Source organism: Cherax quadricarinatus, chromosome 31 (genome assembly GCF_038502225.1).
Source record: "Cherax quadricarinatus isolate ZL_2023a chromosome 31, ASM3850222v1, whole genome shotgun sequence".
NCBI classification, from domain to species: Eukaryota; Metazoa; Arthropoda; class Malacostraca; order Decapoda; family Parastacidae; genus Cherax; species Cherax quadricarinatus.
In genome coordinates, this window is record NC_091322.1 from 30,591,999 (window position 1) to 30,604,492 (window position 12,494).

At 40.3% G+C, this 12,494-nt stretch overlaps 1 protein-coding gene across 1 annotated transcript in view; it reads right to left on the bottom strand.

The window, feature by feature from the left end:
* Positions 1–406: 406 nt before the first annotated feature.
* The window catches only part of LOC128696976 (WD repeat-containing protein 20), a 131,162-nt gene continuing 119,074 nt past the window's right edge, over positions 407–12,494 (bottom strand). Inside the window, 1 exon segment of the mRNA XM_070090318.1 lies at positions 407–3,515. Within this exon segment, the coding sequence (XP_069946419.1) occupies positions 3,426–3,515 (90 nt within the window). The 3' untranslated portion in view covers positions 407–3,425.

A 12,494-nucleotide genomic window follows, 5' to 3' on the forward strand; every position in this document is an offset into this window, starting at 1 on the left:
AGAGAGAGAGAGAGAGAGAGAGAGAGAGAGAGAGAGAGAGAGAGAGAGAGAGAGAGTGAGAGTGAGAGAGAGTGAGAGTGAGTGAGAGTGAGTGAGAGTGAGTGAGAGAGTGAGAGAGTGAGAGAGTGAGAGAGTGAGAGAGTGAGAGAGTGAGTGAGAGAGTGAGTGTGAGAGAGAGAGAGAGAGAGAGAGAGAGAGAGAGAGAGAGAGAGAGAGAGAGAGAGAGAGAGAGAGAGAGAGTGAGAGTGAGAGTGAGAGTGAGAGTGAGAGAGAGAGAGAGAGAGAGAGAGAGAGAGAGAGAGAGAGAGAGAGAGAGAGTAAGAGAGAGAGTAAGAGAGAGAGTAAGAGAGAGAGTGAGAGAGTGAGAGAGAGAGTGAGAGAGTGAGAGAGTGAGAGAGAGAGTGAGAGAGAGAGTGAGAGAGAGAGTGAGAGAGTGAGAGAGAGAGTGAGAGAGAGAGTGAGAGAGTGAGAGAGAGAGTGAGCTCAGCTGGCATCTCCAAGCTGGTGCTCCCAGATTTAGACTAAAAGCTGGCATAGTAATTCAGTTAACATAACCTAGAACATTTGTTTTTCTTACCTGTATTTCATTTTTCTTTACCTAGGAAAAAATTAGCATTATTTTTTTCTGAATACCTCAAAATGCTCAATACTGACAGAGATCCAGTAAAGCAAACTTTCAAACTGGTCTCCCAAAGAACCCAAATACACAAATAAAAAACAATGTTGAACTTAGTGGCTATCAAACTATAGGGCCATTGTAACTCATCAACTGAATGGGCCCTGAGCTGATTTCAACTCTTCAGTGGTCCTAGGACCATCACAATATGTCAATACAGAAATTGAACATGTGGAGATGATGTTCATAGTATTTTTCTACATTTTTTATAATTTTCAAAAAAAAAAAAAACTGTTATGCACTCTTAAGACAGGGATATACAGCTCTCCAAATATTTAAAAAAAAAAAAAAAGTTATGTTGTTGCTGGTAATAAATAATGGACTACTTTGTTTTGCTCACACACATTCTCTTGTGTCCTCAATATTCTCTTGTGTCCTCAATATTCTCTTGTGTCCTCAATATTCTCTTGTGTCTTCAGAAACAGCTTTTCACACTGACACTTTTCTATAATTTTTCAATGTAATTGCATAAGAGAGTGAAGAATAAGGGTACAATTGGCAAGGTGGATGGAGAGTAGTCATCTAATATTCATCTGGTATGTTGCTATGTTTTATACACTTCCTAACTTCCTTACTCAGTAAAACATTACTTGCTAAAGCTAAACTTTATCTTAGAAACATCTCTTTGAAATCTTTTGTTTAGGTAGAATGGCAAACTACCTGTCTGAAGCTAAGCAAACAGTATCTCTAACAGCTGACAGCTACCTTCCCTTCCTTTTTTCCCTATATTCTGTGACCCTCTTACAGTACAAAAGAACTTTGCTTTTATTTTATACTTAAGCCACAATGAGTTGTAGTCAAATTCAATCATTAAATTTGGACAGAACAGCAAACTGTTTTCATGAATAAATGCTCTTTATGCTTCCTTCCCTGATTGATATATGGTAAAAGGTGGTTTTTGACAAGAAAACAAGAAATTTACTAAATAAGACATATTGTAGAAGGTGCCTGACCAATGGCTTTAATGATACTAACTGTTTGTCATTTTCATATCCAAGGTAATGTTCAATCAAGTTCAGTACTACAGCCCAGCAGTTGCTTTTGACCTCAACACCACTAAACAGGTGATCACATGATCAAAACCCTTGATAAACAAGATTCCCTTCCTCCTTGAAGCATTGCATCATTGAATGCCTTATTTTTTCAAGAGCTTATCTTATAAGGGAGTGCAATGTAAATTAAAGTTATAGTCAATGGCCAGTGACTAATACTGAAACAAAGGCTGGATAGGTGAAATATACCAGGTTCATCTGACAATAGTTCCAGGATTATGGTAGTAGGGTTCATAGGACTCTCTGTTACAGCCCTAGGTTTAACAATCAATCAATGAAAATACTTACTTGAACTGTTTCCCATAAACAGTGACGACCATGTTCCCTATTATTTATTTTACCTTGACAAACACCGTTTTGTCCAATGCAAAATTTTCCTAGAACGTAACCCGTTGGCAAGGGATCACTGTATACTGTAATTTAAAAGCTACAGGCAAATTCAAAAAATGTTTTTAATTTCCTGTAGAATTGAAATACTATGCTAAAATTATATTGCAGCCATTTCGTTAAAATATTTAGCTCTCCTTAAACTATTAATAAAACCCAAAAGTACAAGATTGTGAATAATATTTTCGAGAAAACCAAGTGTGCAGCTATTTTATCTACATTTTAACAGACTGAAATCCTCCAGGTTCAATGCAGTATTGGTTTTCCAAACACTTATTTAATTATAAAAATAATATTTATAATACACTTCTGTTTCCCATCACAGAATGATCAAAAAATACATCATAGTCAATCATTTCACTATCTAGTGCCTGTTAAAACATAATGACTTAATGACTTTATGTCACTACATACATACATTCAGCACAAGGTGAGCTTTTTTGCAAAATCTCTTACCAGTACATAATTTTCAACCACTGCAAATGTTTTTAACATCAAAATACATTACTAGAAAGTCATAAATGATGAGACTAGGCACTGAAAATTCATAAAATCACTAGGAAAATAAACTTACCCCAAAATCAAGAAAAGAACTGGGAGGGATACATCAAGATCAGTTAAAATCAATGAAGTGATGAAAATGATTGAAAAATACAGATTATCAGTGTAATTGACTAAGAAAGACAAGACAAAAGCAGCAGGGAAGAAATTCTGTACAAACCACAAAGAATAACATTACTGACTGTGGACACAAGCAGCAGTTATGGAACATTATTAAAACTTTACTTATTTACCAGATTTACATTAAGGCAACAATACCTGTAAGCTATGTGTGAATATTCAAATTAAGAAATAAAAAATAGGACACTAAGACCAAAAACTTTTATAAACAGAGCCTAATGTATGGAGTGAGGGAGAAGAGCAGAAAAACATAATACAACAGCTCAGGCACCTATTAATGGCAAATTAAAGACATTTCAGTAACTGTTACTGGCTTTCCTAATGCACTTTTTCAACATTTACGATCAAACAATATAGGATGCAAAGTTTATAAATATCAGTAACAGACATTACTCAGGGAGACTTCAACTTCTCTCTAAACAATTCATAATCTATATTTTTTAACCACCTTTAAAGTGACTGGGCATTCACTGAAGAATCTATCCCCCATCCCTGGGTAAAGAATCACTCTAATGCAACAGTATATCACGGCAACACACACCAACACCAGGAGTCTGGGATAACCACCACATTGTGGCACTTGTTCAGAGATCTGTGACAACTGACACCCCCCTCCCCCCATTCTTAGGCTACACTACCGTTCCACCCGAGGCTATGGGACCTCCACCCATGGCCACAGCCGTTGTTGGACTGGGTGTAGAGTGCTGATTACTACCAGGCTGGAAGAAAAAATTTTGGTATAGTGCATCAAAATACATTTATTCAGTACTAAATATCCTAAATTTGCTGAATAAAATTTCTTTATACATATAACAATAACTTAAGCTTAAGAACGTGTCTTTGCTACATGAAAAATAATACGGTATTACCATTCCATATCAGGCCTCTATAACATTAAAATAGAAATTATTATGTTCCATTTTTCTACATTTGCCTAAGTCTCATTAAATAGGAAAATATAAATTATTTAATATCTGAACAAATTCATTAGACAAAATAAATTACCTAAGCGAATGAAGATTTTCCCCCAAAACTAAAATGATTAGAAGTCCATTCCATTGCACACAATTTATGTACAATTTTTTTTTTTTTTAACATGTCAGCCATTTCCCACCAAGGTAGGGTGACCCAAAAAAGAAAAACCCAAAAAGAAAGAAAAAACTTTCATCATTCAACACATGCACCATCACTTTTACAAAAATGCATTTAGCTGAATATTATATCACTATAGTAATAACAAAAAATTTTAAACAAAATATATTAAGATGAGGAATGACTTAAAAATAAGTGCTCTATGTTTATCAATATCTTCGTTGCCCTGTTTCCAGAGTTGACAAGGATTCCTACAGGAGGTGGGTTTATGTAGAATCTTAAGACACAGAGTTGCTCTCATCCAATTTTAAAAGACATCAGAAAAAGTAGTGAGCTGTAACACTGACCAGACTCTTAATTCCAAAACCAAGCATTTTAATTTTATTGCTGTACTATCAAATCAAATCAAATCAAAGTTTATTACAATGCGGGGTTTACAGATTTTGGTTATTGTGTGGTTTACATGTAATAAAATACTAATTATAGAGGGGGCCACTAGAACACCTAGCATGGCTAGGCATTTCGGGCAAACTTAGATTAATTCTTAACCCTAAATTATTACAAATTGTGGAGTAAGTTGTACAGGTAGAAAGTTGAAAGTGAACATAGATACGAGTAAGGTGATGAAGGTATCAAACAATTTAGATAGAGAAAAATTCGACATCACATTGGAGGGAGGAAGTATGGAAGAAGTGAATGTTTTCAGATATTTGGAAGTTGATTTGTCAGCAGATGGGTTTATGAAGGATGAGCTAAGTAGTGCACTAAGGTATCTGTGGAGACAAAGAATGTTATCCATGGAGGCAAAGAAGGGAATGTACGAGACTATAGTGGCACACTCTTATATGGGTGTAAAGCATGAGTTGTAAATGCTGCAGCGAGGAGGCAGCTGGAGGCAGTGGAGATGTCGTACCTAAGGGCCATGTGTGGTGTAAATATTATGCAAAGAATTTGTAGTGTGGAAATTAGGAGGTGTGGAGTTGCTAAAAGTATTAGTCAGAGGACTGAAGAGGGGCTATTGAGGTGGTTTCATCATTTAGAGAGAATAGAACAAAGTAGAATAATTGGAGAGAGTATAAATTTGTAGAAGGAAGGTGGGGTAGGGGTCGTTCCCAAAAAAGTTGGAGGGAGGGGGTAAAGGTGGTTTTGTGGGCAAGGGGCTTGGACTTCCAGCAAGCGTGTGTGTGTGTGTGTGTTATATACTAGTGAATGGAGACGAATGGTTTTTGGGACCTGACAAGCTGTTGGAATGTGAGCAGGGTAATATTTTGTGAAGGTATTCAGGGAAACCAGTTAGCCGGACTTGAGTCTTGGAAATCGAAAGTACAATGCCTGCACTTTAAAGGAGGGGGTTTGGAATATTGGCAGTTTGCAGGGACTTCTAAACTGTCGTATCTAAGTGCCTCTGCAAAGAGTGATTATGTATGAGTAATAGTGAGTGTTCAATGATGATAAAAGTATTTTTCTTTCTTTTTGGGCCACCCTGCCTTGTTGGGAAATGGCCGGTGGCAAAAAAAAAAAAAAAAAAAAAAAAAAAAAAATGTTTTATGAATAATAAGGTTTTAAGACACAATACTATCAGTGGAGAAAACAGAATCCAATCTGAACCTGCTACAAATAAAATCTTTCCTGGAATAATTATAAACTGTTAAAAAAAAAATAAAACTTTTCCAGAAAGGTACCTGATCATTCAGGAATTAGTTTTTTGCTTGAATGTTGCCACAACCAACAGCCTGAATGACAAAATAAAACACCACAAACAGAATGGATCAAACATGGACTACTGTGATACATGCTACTGTAGTCATCTCCCAGAAGCTTTCTCATTATTATTATTTATTGTTGTTGTTGTAGAGAGGTACATGACCTACCATCCTACCAAATGAGTATGGAACATAAGCCTGTTATTGTTTTGCATGATGGTAGGATTCCTGGTGTCTTTTTCTGTCTCATAAACATGCAAGGTTACACTTGGGTCACACTACACATGCATGTACAAGCATATATATACTAACCCATCTGGGTTTTCTTTTTTCTTCCTAGTTCTTGTTTTTGTTTGTTTCTGCTTATCTCCATGGGGAAGTGGAACAGAATTCTTCCTCCATAAGCTGTGTGTGTCGTAGGAGGCGACTAGATGCCGGGAGCAATGGGCCAGTAACCCCTTCTCCTATATAAATTACTAAAAAGAAGAATTTTATAAAATTGGGATGTTTGAATGTGCTTGGATGTAGTGCAGATGATAAGAAAGAAGTGATTGCAAAGGTTATGAATGAAAAGAAGTTGGATGTCCTAGCCCTAAGTGAAACAAAGCTGAAGAAGGTAGGGAAGTTTCAGTGGGAAGAAATAAATGGGATTAAGTTAGGAGTATCTGGGAGAGTTAGAGCTAAGAAAGGGGTAGCAATAATGCTGAAGCATGTTATGGAGAGAGAAGAGGAAATATAAATGTATAAATTCAAGGATTATGTGGATTAGAATAAGGGATGGATGTGAAAAGAGGGTCATAATAAGTTTGTATGCACCTGGAGAAGAGAGGAGTGTAGAGGAGAGAGCGAGAGAGATTTTGGGAGAAGTTAAGCAAGTGTGTAGGAACTTCAGAGCCAAGTGAGAGAGTAACTGTGGTCTGGGACCTAAATGCTAAAGTAGGAGAAGCATTTAGAGTGTGTGTGGTAGGTAAGTTTGGGGTGCCAGGTGTAAATGAAAATGGGGAGCATTTGATTCAACTTTGTATAGAAATGGGTTTGGTTATAGGTAACACATATTTTAAGAAAATGAATATAAATAAGTACAATACAAGATATGATGTAGGGCAAAATAACAGTAATTTGTTGGACTATGTATTGGTAGATACAAGACTATTGGGTAGACTTCAGGATGTACATGTGTATGAAGGGGCCATAGATATATCAGATCAGTTTTTAGTTGTAGCTACAGAGAGAGTAAAAGGTAGATGGGATACATGGAAAATGGAAGCAGCGAAGAAGACGAGGGAGGGAGGGAGGGAGGGAGGGAGGGAGGGAGGGGAGGGGAGGGAGGGAGGGAGGGAGGGAGGGGAGGGGAGGGAGGGGAGGGGGGGGAGGGAGGGGAGGGGAGGGAGGGGAGGGAGGGGAGGGGAGGGGAGGGGGGGGGAGGGGAGGGGGGGGGGGGAGGGAGGGAGGGAGGGGAGGGAGGGAGGGGAGGGGTGAGGAAGGGGGGGGGAGGGGGGGGAGGGAGGGAGGGAGGGAGGGAGGGAGGGAGGGAGGGAAGAAGAAGAAGAAGAAGAAAAAGAAGAAGAAGAAGAAGAAGAAGAAGAGGAGGAAGAAGAGGAGGAGGAAGAGGAGGAGGAGGAAGAGGAGGAGGAAGAGGAGGAGGAAGAGGAGGAGGAAGAGGAGGAGGAAGAGGAGGAGGAAGAGGAGGAGAGGAAGAGGAAGAGGAAGAAGAGGAGGAGGAAGAGGAGGAGGAAGAGGAGGAAGGGGAGGAGGAATGGGAGGAAGAAGAGGAGGAGGAGGAAGAGGAAGAAAAGGAAGAGGAAGAAGAGGAAGAGGAAAAAGAGGAAGAGGAATAATAATAATAATATGTAATAATAAGTTCCTTGAAGCATGAAAAACAAAGTCCACCCCTGACAGTGACATGATAAGATGAGATAACATCTGATAAGAGCTGATATTTGATGAGCATATGCAAGGGTGCAGTGATAACATTTGATAAGAAAAGATTAGAGGTGGCATTTGATGAGCATTGCCCTGCTTTGTTTTCAGCTTTGTTTTCGCTGGTACACAAACATGTGTCTGTCTGTCTATTTGTCTGTCTGTCAAGCTCCCTGTCTGTCTATCCGTCTAGATCTCTGTCTCAGAGAGAGCCACAAGACTGCATCATCACATTTACTCACATCTTCAAGCAGAGTATAGCACTTTGTCTGGATTTTTTGGGTTATCCTAGGTAATTTACACAATGTATACTTGTATTTATGTGTATATGCGAGACAGAGATAGACAGAGACAGATAGACAAAGACAGAGACAGACACAGACAGAGATATAGAGATAGACAGAGATAGACAGACCCTAAACTTGGGGTTAACATCACTTTCCTCTTAAAAGAGGAGTGTTAATATGACATTACATCAGTGAATCCTTGGTGTTTGCTGCACTGTTTGCTCTAGCTGGCGCTCAATTTGGCGCTCCCACAAGGTACTAAGTGGTCCCAGATTTTTTTAATATGGTGCACACTGAGTGTTAAGACCCATTCAATGCTGACCAGGCATCTCAGGGCAATCGTGCCAAGTTTGCAGGCACGAAAATTAAAACGTATATATACGTTTGGGCCGCTACGCTAAGAATGTATATACGTTTGGACCGTTTAGGGGTTAAATCTCTCAAACCAACTTTTGCTGGCCTTAAATTCACCAATATGAGCACTAGTTCCAGGTATTTTTTCCTGTTCACCTGGGTGTTAGTCAAATGGTGTGGGTCGCATCCTGGGAGACAGGCTTAAGGGCCCCAATGGAAATAAGTTAGACAGTCCTCGATGACGCACTGACTTTCTTGATTTATGCTGGGTATCTAACCCTCTGGGGATAATTGTTTCTCATTAAGCCACACCAACAGCACTCTCTCCACATCTTCGAGAAGTACAGCTGACAGTGATGCTGCAGCAGCAGCAGCAGCAGCAGCAGCTGACCGTGGTACAGCAGCAGCTGACGGAGGTACGGCAGCAGCTGACAGTGGTGCTTAACCCTTTGACTGTTTCCGACGTATAAATACGTCTTACGAGCCAATGTTTCTGACGTATTTATACGCACAAATTCTAGCGGTTTCAAATCAAGCGCCAAAGGCCTGGTAGGCCTACACAGGAGAGAATGAGTCTCAGTGGTCGGTGTGCACCCTGTGAAAAAAATCTGGGACCCAGCGGTGCATTGTGGGAACGCCATGTTGTCAGTCCATTTTCACCATGCCTCTCGGTAAGAAGTTCCTCACTCCTCGGCAGATTCGAGGTCTTTTATTTCCAAGTGATAGCTCTAACAGCGATGAAAATGTCAGTGACAGTGAATTCCAGGGTTTTGAAGTGAGTGTTACCGAAAAACGTGCCCAGGATAACGTAAATAGTGACGAAAACCCAGATGACCCACAACCTTCGAACTCTGGTGCTGTGCCGGCTTGTTCACGTTCACGTTCGCCTGTACCAGGACGAAAGAGGAAACTATTTGGTCGTGTACAACACCCAGATGATAGCAGTGATAGTGATAGTGATTTCAAGGTCATTGAAAGCAGTTCTAGTGACAGTGAGAGTGAATATTCCCCAGTGAAGCGCCAGTATGTACGACGTAGCATGCGGTCTGGTAGTGTTTCATATGTTGTTCCAAGGGGAAGGAGAAACTCTGGGAGCACATCCCGTGGCCCTACACCACGACCTGATAGTGAAGATGACGATATTGTAACGATGGGTATGAATGGTGACAGTGAGGGAGGAGGCAGTGGTGGTGATAGTGAGGGTGGCACGGCCCATGTGGCACCATCACCGGGCCACGCTACTACCCACGCGGCTGACTCAGCAGAACAACCAGCCTCACCCTACCCCACACTCCCACAACCTGCACCACCACAACCTGCACCACCACAACCACGGTACAATATCCAGACCCCACCAGCAGACCGCATCTGGGATTGGCAGGACGGTGACGAGTTTGTTCCCAGTCCCCATGACTTTGATGAAACACAAAGTGGAATAAAGCCATCTTGTCCACTTGGGAACAATGCCAGTGAACTGGACTGCTTTGAGTTATTCTTCGATGAACCCCTGATGGACATCATTGTCAGGGAAACAAACACATACTCTGATTACACCATGGCAAATACAATTCTCTCACCAAAATCACGGCTACACAAGTGGAAGGAGACAACTGTGGCAGAGATGTACCTGTTTTTTGCCACAATAATGCTTATGCCACATGTGTATAAGCACACTGTCACCACATACTGGACAACAGATCGTCTGATTTCAACTCCAGGTTTTAGTGACATTATAGGTGTCAATCGTTTCCTGATACTGTTACGTATGTTACACTTTTCAGACAAAACCAGGCCTGACAGAAGCGACAGGTTATATAAGATAAGAAATGTGTTTATGTACCTGAAACAAAAGTGCTGCATGTATTTTTATCCCTTCAGGAAGCTTGTTATTGATGAGTCCTTGATTTTATTCAAAGGAAGACTCTCATTCAAGCAATATATACCAAGCAAGAGGAAACGCTTTGGTATAAAGCTATTTGTACTGTGTGATTGCAGAAGTGGTCTTGTTTTAGATATTATTGTGTACACTGGCAGTAATACTTTGAGAGATACCATGAAGTTATTGGGTATCTCTGGTGATGTGGTTCAACAATGATGGAACCATATCTTGGTAAGGGGCATATGTTATTTACTGATAACTGGTACACAAGCCCCTTACTCAGTGATTTCTTGCGAGTGAACTTGACAGACGTGTGTGGCACAGTGCGTGGTAATCGAAAACATATGCCAAGGTTCGACGCTGGCACTCGCAGAGGTGAAGTGCAAGCCTTTGCTGCCAATGACATCATGGCATTTCGGTGGCATGACAAACGTGATGTCACATTGTTGACATCAGTTCACAGAAACGAAATGGTGCCCAGTGGCAAGGACAACAGAGACCAATGAACCCATTCTAAAGCCTGCAGCTGTCATGGACTACAACCTCAATATGCGCTTAGTGGACAAATGTGACATGCAGATTGGGTTTGCAGACTGTGTACGCAAGAGTTATAAGTGGTATATCAAACTTTTTTTCCATCTTGTTGATATCTCTATGCTAAATGCTTATAACATATACAAGTTGAAGACCAACAAAACACCAAAATATGGTGAATTTAGCCTGTCAGTAATCAGACAAATAATTGCAAAGTACCAAGGAGCAACTCCTGCAATAGACCAGCGCCCACAGACGTCATCTCGTATGAGGCCTGGTGATCACTACCCCATACAACTGCCTCCTACTACTGCCAAGAAAAAATGCTCAGAAGATGTGTTATGTATGTATGCATACCACAAAACGCCCACAAACACGCAGAGACACTCGTTTTATGTGTGAGGAGTGTGAAGTGCCCCTCTGCATATACCCATGTTTCAAAGAGTTCCACAAGCTGCAGCAGTTCTAGGAACGTGGTTAGTGACTGTACATATGTATATATATTATGGAACAATAGTAATAAACATTGTTTTGTATTGTTTGTGTAAACAAAGTGTATACACAAACTAATAGTGATAAAGTTTGTTCTGTTATTGTGTTGTAAATAATGAGTGTATATTTGAACAATGCACCTTACATTGGTCTCACAGGCCACATAAGTTACCTGGAAAAGAAAAATATTGAAAAATGCAAGAAACCTTTGAATTAAGAGTAAATAAAAGAATACCGGGTGGGCGGCAGTCGCCGCTGTTGCCGTACGCACGTCAATTTCTGCAAACTTTGCGGCTCTATATCTCAGTAAGTACTGATGGCAAAAATTTTTTTTTAGGCTTAAAACACTAGTAAAAATATTCCTAAAATTTTCATAAGAAAAAATAATTTTTTTTTTCGAATATTTGGCGACATAGAATGACAGTTTCAGAGAGGGGCCTGAAACAGTCAAAGGGTTAATGGTGTGGATAAACGAAAAGCAGATAGCAGGAGATAGCATCTCTCAAGTGATCATAAGTGAAAAGGCTAGGAAGTTGCATCAGGGTTTAATTAGAAAAATGCCTGCAATTAGTGATGATGTGAGTGAATTTAAGGCCAGCAAAGGCTGGTTTGAGAGATTTAAGAAGCATAGTGGCATACATAGTGTGATAAGGCATGGTGAGGCTGCCAGTTTGGACCACAAAGCAGCTGAAAAATATGTGCAGGAATTCAAGGAGTACATACAGTGAAGGACTGAAACCTGAACAAGTGTTTAATTGTGACGAAACAGGCCTGTTTTGGAAGAAAATGCCAAGCAGGACCTACATTACTGAGGAAAAGGCACTCCCGGGACATAAGCCTATGAAAGACAGGCTTACTCTGTTAATGTGTGCCAATGCTAGTGGTGATTGCAAAGTGAAGCCTTTATTAGTGTATCACTCTGAAACTCCAAGAGCATTCAGGCAAAGGAATATCCTCAAGGCTAATTTGTGTGTGCTGTGGAGGGCAAACAGTAAGGCATGGGTCACTAGGGACTTTTTCTATGACTGGTTACACAAAGCATTTGCCCCCAATGTGAAAAATTACCTAACTGAAAAGAAATTAGACCTTAAGTGCCACCTGGTGTTAGACAATGCCCCTGGTCATCCTACAGACTTGGTAGAGTGACTCTGTGGGGACCTGAGCTTCATTAAGGTCAAGTTTTTGCCTCCTAATACCACTCCTCTCCTGTAGTCCATGGACCAGCAGGTTATTGCAAACTTCAAAAAACTGTACACAAAAGCTGTTTGAAAGGTGCTTTGTAGTGACCTCAGAAACTCGATTGACTCTAAGAGAGTTTTGGAGAGATCACTTTAAAATCCTCAATTGTAAAAACCTTATAGGTAAGGCTTGGGAGGAAGTGACTAAGAGGACCTTTAACTCTGCTTGGAAAAAACTGTGGCCAGAATGTGTAGACAA